This window comes from Seriola aureovittata, chromosome 2 (assembly GCF_021018895.1).
Source record: "Seriola aureovittata isolate HTS-2021-v1 ecotype China chromosome 2, ASM2101889v1, whole genome shotgun sequence".
NCBI classification, from domain to species: Eukaryota; Metazoa; Chordata; class Actinopteri; order Carangiformes; family Carangidae; genus Seriola; species Seriola aureovittata.
This window is the reverse complement of record NC_079365.1, coordinates 30,547,501-30,560,000: the sequence shown is the minus strand read 5'-3', so window position 1 is coordinate 30,560,000 and position 12,500 is coordinate 30,547,501. Positions and strand designations below refer to the sequence as shown.

Here is a 12,500-nt window from a genome sequence, read left to right as displayed (position 1 = left end):
CTTTCCTCAGAGCTGACTTGATTTGTAGATATATTTCCAACCACATTTCTATCTGATGTCACAACCAGGTAAAGCACAAGGACTAAAAACCAGTGAGCATCTTCCCTTGTTACAATGGCAGCTGGAGTGAAAGTGAACTTAACCATTTTTCTCTCCTTCACATTAAAGTGACAGGAGGAAGGTTTGACAGCTGTCAGATGTTTTTTCTTTTAGCATGTTTAAAAGACGTCTTCAGGTGCATCACTTCCAGCTGCTGACCCGGAGCAGAACCCGCTCAGGTTAACATCTGGAGGAGCCAAGACTCTGCAGCTCTATAAAATATTTCTACCATAAAACAATATTGTTTCCTGTCAAATTAAGTTTAGAATTAAAAGTCTAAAGGCTGATACAGATACAGACATGTGGTGTTTGCAATTTTACTAATGTCTTAAAAATGATAATCCCTGATGTGAAAATCATCCATGTGGCTCCTCGTCTGATTCTCATTCATATTCAGTTTGCTCGACTGTTTTCAGGAACAATAGCCCGACTTCCCTACAGCAGATCATTTAAATTTTATCTTCACCTCACTCTGCTGTCCTCTCCTTCCTCTTCCTCCTCCTCCTCCTCCCCCCTCCTCTCATCGCTCCCCTCTCCTAATACCCCCAAACACAACAATGTTTTCTCCTCCTCTGTGATAAAATCCCTCTCGTCTCATGCGCACCGGCACTGTATGCTAATGCGCCGCAAAAGGAAGCTCAACTTTAATACAGTGAGGAGTGTAGCTGCATACGGAAAGAAATCTGCTTTGACAGCAATGTCCTGTGAAGACAGCTGGTGGCTGGGTGAGAATGCAATAACACAAAAAGGTTATTTGCCCTGCGAGGGGGCCGTCCGCACAAATATTATTGGGTCCCCCACCTTGTGTCAGCGTTTTTCTCTGTCTCATTAGGACTGAGCCTGGATCGGTGACTGTGTGTATATAGGTGTGTGTGTGTGTGTGTGTGTGTTGTCTTTTTCCTTTTTCAAATGTTCATGTGATAAGACTCCAAGTGTGACAAAGAGACACAAACACATGCAGAATATAAATGCTACAATTTACAAATGTCCCCTAAACGCCTCACATGCAGATTCAGTAAATGCTATAATTTACAAATGTCCCTTAAACGCCTCACATGCAAGCAATGGATAGTCACTAGCCACAGCACACATCATCAGGGGCCCCACTTGGGGGGGTTGAGCAGCAGCAGTGACTGTATAGTGTCTTTATGGAAAGCTTAAGGGGGTTTACAGTTGTCATTGGAAAATGTGCCAATATGAGGGGCCATCATGAGCCCCCTTTTCATCTTGGGGGCCCCAAACATTCGCCTGGTTTGCCTCTCCGTGTGCTTCTGCGATTACATTAGGACATATAAAATCTGGATTATATGGCATGTGTGGAGCCTTGGAAAGTGCGTCTACATTTATCCAAAGGCAGATGTCAAAGATCCTGGTGAAGAAGAACGCCAGATCTTTATATTTGGCCGCAGGCGAAGTTAACAAGACTTTGCCTGGAAGTAAAAAAAAAAAAAAAAAAACTGTGCCCTGAAGACAGTGACCTCATCCAATCACCAGAACCCCTTTATCCAAAAGCTCAGCCAGTGTGTAATTAGCAACCGTTCAACGTTTCAAACAGTAAAGGGTTATCTAACATCCAAGGTCAAGAAAGGAGTAAGCTCATTTTCTATACGTAGCGAATTCCCCAGATAAATGGCCGAGTCTATCTGAAAGCAAAGAAAATGTCAAAGTTTTAAATATCACAGCTTTAGCGAACATCCGGGGTCGAGATAAAAGTGCTCTGCATTAAGTGTATCCAATGCAAAAACATTACTGCGCGTCAGCATTGCAGCGTGGACAGTTAGGGGAAGAGTGCAGGCAATTACGGCCGGCATTAGCCCGCTACTTAGTCCCTATCTGGCACCCCTGGCTTTCAACGGCCAAGCACTCCCAAAAGGCCAGGCTGACATTTTCAAGAGAAAAATGCCCTTCTGAGACGCCCCATCTAATTACCCCGGACACACACACACACACACACACACACACACAAAGAGATGGGGAGTGTGCACACGCACGGCAGGGTGACCACCATAAGATTGAAGATGCACGCAGGATGTATATGTGAAACACAGGACGCGTGCGAGGCGGGAAAAGAATTTCAGGAGCAGGAGTTGAAAATGATTAGAGCAGCATGAAGTAAGATGGAGGCCGGTGAAGCAGCACAACACTCTGCTGATGAAGGCGAAAGAGGAATGTTTGGAGAGTTTTTATTATAAAATGAAATGTCCACTATTTGAATAAATTAATCTGACAAAATGATTAATGGCACGGAGACATAGTAGATGCGGATTTCACAGCACAGAGAACGGCAAGAGAAAGTTTACTACGTGGAAAAGAAGTCAACACTCGCAGTGTGTTATTAGATGGAGACGGTAAATCTTGCAGGTCGACCTTACAGCGACGGCGGCAGCTGCAGTTGGTAGATTTAGGACACGCACACTGATGCTCGGACCTCGGAGGATTTGGGACTTACTGAATCCGTTGAGGTCCTGGTTGGAGGTGGAGAAGGGGTCGTCTTTGTGCAGGGTGCTGACTTTAGTGGTGCTCTTATCAGCCGTGGTGACCGGACCCATCTCCCTCTGCTGAGTGGAGCTGCTGGCCGTCTCCTTCTGCTTCTTCGCCAACTTCCTGTGGTGGCATTAACGCACACGCACACACACACACAGATATATTTACACATGGAGACACAAATACGTGTGTAAATCCACATTCAAAGCACAGATACACAAACAAACAAACATCACAGGACTAGAAACTACTGTGAGTCATGGTGAGTAATGTTGTTTAAAACATGCAGTGACTCAAACACGAGGATGATCATTGAGTTTTATGCATTGCAGAATCCAAAATCCATTTGTATTTAACCATTTTATAAGGAACTAGAATCACCGCCTCGTAGGTGTATCCCTCCGCCAACCAGCCAACTTACAGGAACGGTCACAGTCTCTCCTTCTTGAGTTTTGTGAGGTCACTGTGACCCTGAACTTTGACCTTTGTCCACCAAATTCTAATCAGTTCATCTGTCAGCTGAAATGAATGTTTGTGCCAAATGTGAAGACGTTCCCTCGAGGCGTTACTGAGATATCGTGTTCATGAGAATGAGACGGACGACCCACAATGCCTCCGTCCTGCCTGTCGCCGGCCCCCAGACATAAATCTAAAGACTGTGTATGTCATTTTTGGGAATATCACTGATCAGATGGATGATCAGTGTTTAAACTTTTAATTATAGAGTTATATGAGACTGACTCCAGATCTGTGAAATGAAACTGGCTGTTTTTTTCTTTAAGTTCAGGACTTTCTTCATTCTAGTCCCTTCAGCATTTCTGTGCTGAATATGTTAAAGTTACTACGTCAATAATTAACATGAACAGACTGTTGATGTCTTGCCTTGAAAACCAGGCTGACATAAGAAAAAGCATCAAAAAAACATTTTAGTTTTGAAATTCAGTCGTTATAAAGGCCCTGCCCTGAATCTGTGTCTCATACAGTCAAATCACGTTCATATATTTTATAGCTCCTCCGGTGTAAAGGTCTGTGTCCATGTGTAGTGTGATTATAGATCAGCTCTAGCTTCTATATTAATACTGTGAAAGTATCAAAGCCTCAGTCCACAGAGAAATGCACACAGCCTGTATTCAGAAACTGAGCCTTAAAACCAGCCGTCAGGACTTCTGGAACTTTGTGATGTCACAACAAAGCAGTCACCAAGCCCCGCCCACCTGGACCCACCATCCAAACCTCGCAGGATTAAGTTTCTCCGCGTGTTTTTACTGCAAATCTGCTATATTTTTATTGGATCAGTCAGAAAACAGTCAGCCAATCAGAAGAGAGGCTCAGAGCCTCCTCAGAGAGGAGATGTGAAACTACACTGAGATGAACCACAAAAATATCTTCTTATGGATCAACACTAAAACATAAAAGAAGAAGGAAATATGGAGATTTAAAAAGAAAAAATAGAAAACAAACAAACACATGTTCTAAATATTTTTGTCATCAGGTTTAGAGCTTCAGTCTTGGTCCTTCAGTAAAAACCGTCCTCACAGCGCCGACAGAGTCGATTCACATTACCATACGATGCAGCTCCATTTGCAACATGACTCTCACTTCTCTATGACCAACTGGGAGAAACTGCGGCCCCATAACTGTTTGTCGGACGAGCTCAGGGTTCGAAATGTTTCTCCAGAGCAATTAAAGCAGAGATGGGACAGATGATGTGATTCAGAGGGGAGAGGTTGACATTCAGCTCTTCAGTAACATGCGGGGCTTCTACAGTGGCTGTAGATAATGGTAAATGTAGTTGTAGCAGTGTGACTGCTGATGAGACGTCCCCCGAGTGTTGTTGTAAGCCCTGTGATTTGTTTCCTTCCATTTACTCTTCACATGTCACAACATCCCATCTGCTGGCCATTTTAGCACGAGGCTATTCTGAGTTTTTACCTTCGGTTTCAGGTCCACGGAGACGCCAGATGGCAGAAATGACAGCGAGCCATTACAATCTGACACGGGGCCGGCGGATTCACCAAAGCTTGCAGGAGAGGCACCATGAAGCAGATTTTTACTGTCTTATCTCCAGAAGTGGAAACTGTTCTCTGAACCTGAACATACTGGAAGTGATAATTAGCCAGGTTCGTTTTACTGTGAGTACGACTCGCGTACAGGAAGCACTGCCGCTTCTGACATAATGAAATGAAGTCACACGACAAAGTGCAACTTAAACAAACACATCTCCTGTCTACGAGGACCACCAGCTGAGAAGACGTCAACTGCCTTCAAATCAAGGTCGGCACATAACATCACTAATATGTGTATCAATAACACATCGTTTCTCCAGCAGATTTATCTCCAGCTGAGTCATATATAAATAAATAAAACACCTCACACGTCCTCCAGAATCCACCTTCTGCAACTTAAAGTATCGAACATTCGGTCACGATTGGCTCGCAGTGGGCTCAGTGTGTGTGTGTGTGTGTGTGTGTGTGTGTGTGTGTGTGTGTGTGTGATCACAGGCTATAATGCAGGCATGTGTATGTGTGGACTTGTTTCTGTGAGCCAACACTTGATCTCCTTCGAGGCTGTTTGAGTACTGCATGTGCTGGACATTCAGTGTTTTGGCCTGTGTGTGTGTGTGTTGTGTGTGTGTGTGTGTGTGCGAACACGTGGCTGTTGTATCTGGCTGCTTGGCGCTCACTGGCCAGTGAGTGGGAGCGTTTCTCGGTAACCTATCACGACGCCACCTCGTTCGCCCGTTCACGTGTCTCTGTAGAACGGCTCCGTCCTGCTGCGTCACTCCAAAAATGCAAATGGGTAAAAGTACAAAATGCGACTTCCCCACAGAGCATCGCTCACATCTTTCCCGCAGTGACTAATCAACTTTCTCTGAACAAGTCTAAAAGCTTTCATGAACCACTTAAAGGTTGAGTCAGTACAGCGCGGCGTCTGTAATAGAGAGGAGGGAAATGAAAGTGTACTCTGATGAAGTTGCAGAACATTTCTCAAAGTGACATCTGCCACGGAAACACAGCTGGTTAAACATAATGAACATTGTTGCTCCTACACGACTCATGAGGAGAAAGTTCTCACCTGTACTTTAACATTTAACTTCAGACACACACACACAGAAAGCTCGTGATTTTCAGTTCAACTCATTTTCACCAATTTCTAAGTTTTCTCTGCTGCTACAAGAAGAGGTAAAAACAACAGTGACGGGACACGCCGGCAGCTAGCTGGTTAGCATGCTAGCTTTAGAAGAAGAAAAAAGACGTGAAAGAGAGAGTTAACACTGGTGTTTGTTTCCACCTCTGGAGACAGATGTTGGTGAGTAAAGGAAAGAAGTTTGACGCTGAACTCAGAACGTTTCTTTCAGACCGGTGAGAAACGGTAGAGCTGCACAAATCATCCAGTCATTGCCAAATCGCAGGAGCTGCAATGTGTTTGGTACAAACACCAGCAAAAAGTCACGTGATCATCATTTTTATATTATTTTTTCAGTGAAAACGCAAAAATGACCACTCCTACTGAAATACTGGCTCATATCGCGATCACAACAATCGCAACGAGACTTTTATTACGTATCGTTCAGCCGCAGCGAACAGCTGTTAATGCTAACGTCAGCTATGTCTTGTTAGCAAAACTTAGAAATAGCTCCTTCAATAAAATCAGATCTTATTCCACCACAAACCCAAAATCATGTTTCTGTTCCACCAGAGGAAACTGATGTCTCACTTTACACTAAACATCTTTAGACACGTCAGAGAAGGCTTTCAGTCGTTAACCTCGTCAAAATAAATGTGGTTTAATTCCCTGACGTACTGCACATGACGAGGCCTAAACATTCGCTACGTGTAAAAACAAAGAAAAGCCTTGGTTAGTCTGAGAGAGGACATGCTTCCCTCTGGCCGGCCTGCACGTCCTTTGTCTTTGCTTCACTGCGTAAACAGGAGCGCCGCCTCCTGCAGCAGCACTAAACGCTGGCGTCGGATGTCAATGATGTGCTGCAGAATCGATCGATATGAACAGGATTCCTGTGGCTGGTGCTTATTTCTGCATTTCGTGCACATGTGCACGTGTTAGTGTGGTGTGTGTGCGTGATGTTGTGTGTCTCTGTGTGTACGTGTCTACATTGGCTCGCACAAAACTGGCAATAAATATGTGTGTGTGTGACTGAGATGTGAAATTAAAGCAGTAGCGTTGTATATTAGTGTGTGTGTGTGTGTGTGTGTGTGTGGGATCCGATGATGAGCTGTACGCCCTTCAGTACTTAACGAATTCAGCCAAGAGACAGGGGAATGATTATAAAGGCAGAGATGGAGCAGAGGGTGGGAAAGTGAACAAGAGACAGAAGGAAAACAAATGAAACTGTTGAAGAATAAACTGGGAAAAGCAGCCGGGGGAAGACGAGGTAGAGCGAGGTGAAGATTAGAGAGAGCGAGAGAGAGAGAGAGGAGGAAAAGTGCGAGATGGAAGAGGAGGAGGAAAGGCCAAGCAAAGTTTCTCCCATAATCATTTCCGTCCATCAACCCCTAGATTCAACCTTACTCTACTCCACACCAATTTACAGGCAGCGGAGCCACAAAACCTCCTGTGTGATTGGAGCTTAGAGTGGCCTATTCCTGGCTGTCTGACTGCACAGTGACAGGAAGTGGGCAGGAAGAGGAGGAGGAGGAGGAGAGCAAAGAAAAGAAAGCCAAATGGAAAAAAGATGAAGAGAGAATGAAGAAAAAGAAGACTGAGTGAGTGAAGAGGATGGAGGGGTGAGGTGGGGGAGGGGGTAACAAAAGGAGAGAGGCAGGTCTGATGTAAAAAGGAGAAGAAGGAAAAGCAACACACAGAAACTTGTGACTTGCAAGAAGTGAGACCCCCCCCCCTTCTTCACACCTCCACCTATCACACGTTCATCCCGTTAATGGACTCGTTTAAATGACAAATTCCTCGCATATTGTGAGTGGCAATGAGCACGACATAATCCTTCCTTAATGAATGTCACGGCGGCAGTTCATTAAGCGGCGAGGTTAGCCTGCCGGGTGCCGACTGCGGCGGGAATCATGGACTACTTTGTGCCCCCGGCGACGTTAATTGCAGGCCGTTTGATGTGTCGATAATGAGCAATGCGTGGATGGATACGTTGTTCTTGTGTATGTGTGTGTGTGTGTGTGTGTGTGTGTGTGTGTTGACGAGCTGAGCACGTCCCCTGATGAGTTTGAGAGGAGGCGTTATTACTGAGACACACAAGATGAGAAAGAAATGGAGTGAGGCGAAGCGGGCGATACTTCTGCTGAACTCTGGAGCAAAAAAATTAAAAAGTGTTTTTTAATTGTTGCTCATTTGATGCATTAAGTGTCACGAGGACGCGAGGGCTTCATTTCCCAAACACCGGAATTCCATTTTGTGAAATTCATTACTGACGTTCATCATTCGGTGTTTCTGAAATTTGGAGGATGCAGTTTTTGTGACTCTGTGAGCTTTCATTAATTCCTCCCATCTCGTTACGATTTGTCGTTTAACCTTTGATATTCAGGCTTCTGGCACAATCCTCACCTGTGTTAGCTGGGCGTGTCATGTATTATTGTTTTAAAGGGAAGTTAAACCACTAAGAAAAGCCAGCATGTGACATGGAAGTAATATTTTATATTTATAGGAACAGCTCAGCTGGAAGTTTCTGCTCAGCAGACTCGGAGGAGATGCTGTCACTGCAGGACAAGTTGTGCTGACTGCAGCAGATGTTGGTCCACACATCAAGGATGTAGGATGTGAATGACTCTAATGAAGAGCGCTGCGCTCAGTAGTTTGAGATTATAGCGATTATAATGGTTGTGTGTTCTCGTTTGACCGAGCTGTGAGTCATTTTTGACACAGAATGCATTAATCAGGTGCTAAAGGTGCTAAAGATGCTAAAGGTGCTAAAGGTGACGTGTGTAAGAATTTCCTTTATCACTACTTTTTAAAATGTACGTTCTGAAATGCTGACATTTAAATGCAGTTCAGTTTTTTTGGGGAAAAAAAAGCCTAATTGTGTTACAAAGAACCTAAAGAGATATTTCCATTTGTTTTCATTTACTGTTAGCAATGAATAAGCTGGTGTTACTCGCATTTCACAATCGCTATCATCAGTGGTGATCCTAGTGTGGAGGTCCTCAGGCAACGAAGCCCATCAAAGAACATCACAATATGTCCCCTAAACGCCTCACATGCAGACTGTCAATAGGCACTACAATTTACAAATGTCTCCTAAACGCCTCACATGCAGACTGTCAATAGGCGCTACAATTTACAAATGTCCCCTAAACGCCTCACATGCAGACTGTCAATAGGCGCTACAATTTACAAATGTCTCCTAAACGCCTCACATGCAGACTGTCGGTAGGCGCTACAATTTACAAATATCCCCTAAACGCCTCACATGCAGACTGTCGGTAGACGCTATAATTTACAAATGTCTCCTAAACGCCTCATATGCAGACTGTTGGTTGGCGCTACAATTTACAAATGTCTCCTAAACGCCTCACATGCAGACTGTCGGTTGGCGCTACAATTTACAAATGTCTCCTAAACGCCTCGCATGCATCAGTAGATGCTAACTACAGCACACATCATCAGGGGCAGCACCAGTGCATTGTGTAGTGTCTTTATGGGAGGTGTGAGGGAGGGGCCATAAGGGGCTCCTTTTACCCTTGGGGGGGGCCCCAGATGTTTGCCTCTCCTGCACCTCTGGCTGTCGTTAAACAAAGAGCCAAAGATGCAGTGTTTCAAATAATTCTGTCTTTTACTACGTAGACTTTGAAATAAAGGAAAGTTCATTTATTCGAGTGGTAATGTGTATGAATATCTGTAAAGACCCCGAAGATGAAACCTGTCAAAGTGTCAGCTGAGGTCAGACCTTTGTGCCATTAACAACTGAATTGGTGTTTTCCAGATACAGATGTGTATCGCCACAGGTATCGTATCAACCTCTGACAGAGGCCAGAGGCCGCCAGTATTGTTCTCTTCCTACAAAGTAATGCATGCTGCGGGAATCGCAATTATTTTAGCAGAAGTCTGCCAAGTCGACGGGGCCGACCTTAAGGCGTCCAATCAAACACGGGCAACGACATTTGTTTCACTTGTCGAGGGATTGACAGAAACTCCCGCGTGGTGTCAAAGAACGGCCTCAGCCAGTCGCTCGGCAGCCAGACAGCTCAAATATCCTGCAGTCATCCCCAGCTGCTGCCGCAGTCAGTCACTCCAGGATGACAGCGGCAGCTCCGGAGGAGGCTGCAGGCGAAGCCCAAACAAACTTTCATCTGCGTATCACAGGATTTAGAGCCAGACCCGGAGAGGGAGCCAGAGATCGAGGGATACAGAGAGAGGTGAAGAGAGAGAAAGAGGCTGGGCAGAGAGAGAGAGAGAGAGAGAGAGAGAGAGAAATCCCTCTCTCATCTCATCTCTCAACAGTAAACATCCTTGGGCTATAGCTGTGTGTATGTAGGCATGAGAGTGTGTGTGTGTGTGTGTGTGTGCAGCTGCTGCTTTGTGTTGTAGCTGCTGACTGTTTTCTATGGTTGTGTGTTTATATTAGGAACCAGAGTCCAGTTGAGGCTGGTTCTGATACTGACATCTGAAAACAAAAGAAATCTTTTTCTCTCTGTAAATCCGATCGTCACGTATCGTTCACTATTCATTAACATATTGTCCCAGGAATCTGCTTCCCAGTAATATCAGGCGACTGTGACATATTGGTGAGTCTCAACGAAGGATGTTTCAGATTAGTAACCACGGGCGACCTGATACCACATGGGCTCAAACGCCCTGAGCAGCGAGCCCCTGGTTCGAATCCTAGCCGGCTGCATGTCACTCCTCCATGTTCTCCCTGTATTTCCTGTCTGTCTCTATCAAATTAAGACATAAAATGGCAAAATGTTCATTTCAGTAAGAGTTTTATCGTCTGTTTATCGTCTTTTACCGTGTTGTGTGTGTTTCTATACGGCATCAGTTCCCTCTAACCTCGCTCTGTAACTCCGCCTTATTACTTTCCTGCCTCTGATTGGTTTGTTAGAGCACTTTGTGAGCTCTGTTTTTAAAGGTGCTGTGTGAATAGAGGAGGTACGATCGTGGTCTGTTCATGCAACCAGACGTTCTATTGAACAATTTTTCATATTACTGTTGATTTAGTGTCTGACGCCGGAACGCATCGCTGTCGTTTCATCGTCCCGGCGTATTTCTAACTCAACTTTAACATATAAATAACGGTTCTGTGTCGCCGCTGTGTGTTTTCTGTGTGTGTGTTCAGCGTTTTGCACCAAGACTTTGACTTTGAGTGGTTCACAGAGATATTTCTGAGGGTGTGAATAATTTCTCTTTTTTATTTTAGGGCAGCTTAATAAGAATGTAGACAGGCATATATTAGTATTTTGCTTACTTTATTATTTTTTTTTTTTCTGTCTATATTGTTTAAATATTTACTGATTTTGACTCTGACTTTGGCACTTTAACTGAGGAATGTGTGTTTCTTCTTCATGTGTATGTTTGTGTGTCTCTCTCTCTCTCGGGGGGGTTGGGAGGGTGGGGGGGAGTGGGGGGCTGCTTTAAGAAGCAGTGTGATGACTGTTCCGCTCAGTTTGGACTCAGCTGCAGATTTTGGGGGAAATTTTCAGACGCTTTGAAGACGGCTGGAGAGGCAGGGATGTTCAGACATTCTCTGCAGGCGTTTGTAGGTGAGCTCGGAGCGACGTGTTGGTGTGTAACGGGGAGTGTGTGTGTGTGTGTGTGTGTGTAGCCTATGAACCCACACCTGCACTAGCTCGTCATTAGAATTAGCAGCAGGAAATGGCCACTTGCTGTTGGAGATAAAGGTGGATTACACTGACCTTTTAGGGGCGAGACGCTTTAAGAGACGCACCATGCAAACAATGCAAATGGGCTGAAATCTCCTTGTTGCTGCAGTGAGATCATAAATCTCTGTCCTGTGAACCTGCAGCCGCCACCGTTGCTACGTGGATCGTTTTGCTGCAGGGTCACTGCTAAATCTTACATTCAACAAAAATAAGAAAAACCTGCACAGGAAGGACATTTCCTTATTTTCTAAAAGCTCCTGCTCCGTCGCCCTTGACGAAGGTATTTGTGCTCCGTACACTGAAAGTGTGTAACTTTGTCTTTACCACCTGCTACAAGTTTCCATAGCAACGCTATTAACACACATTCATCATCCGATTTCCTCCTATCTCAATATCTGAGAATTGTAAAGTTTCCTCTTATTAAATATTCTTTCAACAGATAATAAATAGCTGTGGTGCCCAACCCCTCTTGTTTGTCTATCTCTATACTCTCTCAGCGTTTCCTGTCACCTGCTGAATGACAGACTGCGCCTGCAGGTTGCTGTGTTCGTCTGGCAGGTAATCCCACACACACCCTTTATCATGCAGTGGAAATATCTCGCTGGCAGCTAAGACAAACAGGTGACGTGTAGATTCTGGTGTGACCAGGATGACTTGGAATATTTGGAGATTCACATTTGATCATTGGGGTTGAACGTGATAAGATGCAAGAAAACAATACAACAGTTAAGGGAAAAAAGGAGTCACTCCTGATGTGAAATCTCTACTTACAGGTAATAAGAGTAGGAATAAGCATGTCTTCTGAAGCATGGTGAGGTGAGGCCGATGATGACAACAGAGCAAAACCCAGAAGAAGGACAAACACATTGGATTAGTTCATCACGTGAGTGAAAGATTATTTCTGACTGGTTGGTAATTTGACCTGATGTCACCTGCAGCCTGTCTGCTCGTCCCTCACCGTGTCCTCCTGTAGAGACTCTGTGTCATGAAGCTCGCTCCCTGCCTGTTTTCTCTGCGGGGGTTAATCTGTTTGTCTACGTCTAATTTAACTTCGTCTTTACCAGAAGAGGTTGTGAGGTGCGAGGACCATCGCGGGATTCTCTGATAATATTTAGC

At 44.7% G+C, this 12,500-nt stretch overlaps 1 protein-coding gene across 1 annotated transcript in view; it reads right to left on the bottom strand.

The window, feature by feature from the left end:
• Window positions 1–12,500, bottom strand: part of ptprt (protein tyrosine phosphatase receptor type T) — a 318,930-nt gene that overhangs the window by 73,669 nt on the left and 232,761 nt on the right. Inside the window, 1 exon segment of the mRNA XM_056395774.1 lies at window positions 2,549–2,703. Coding sequence (XP_056251749.1) covers window positions 2,549–2,703 — 155 coding nt within the window.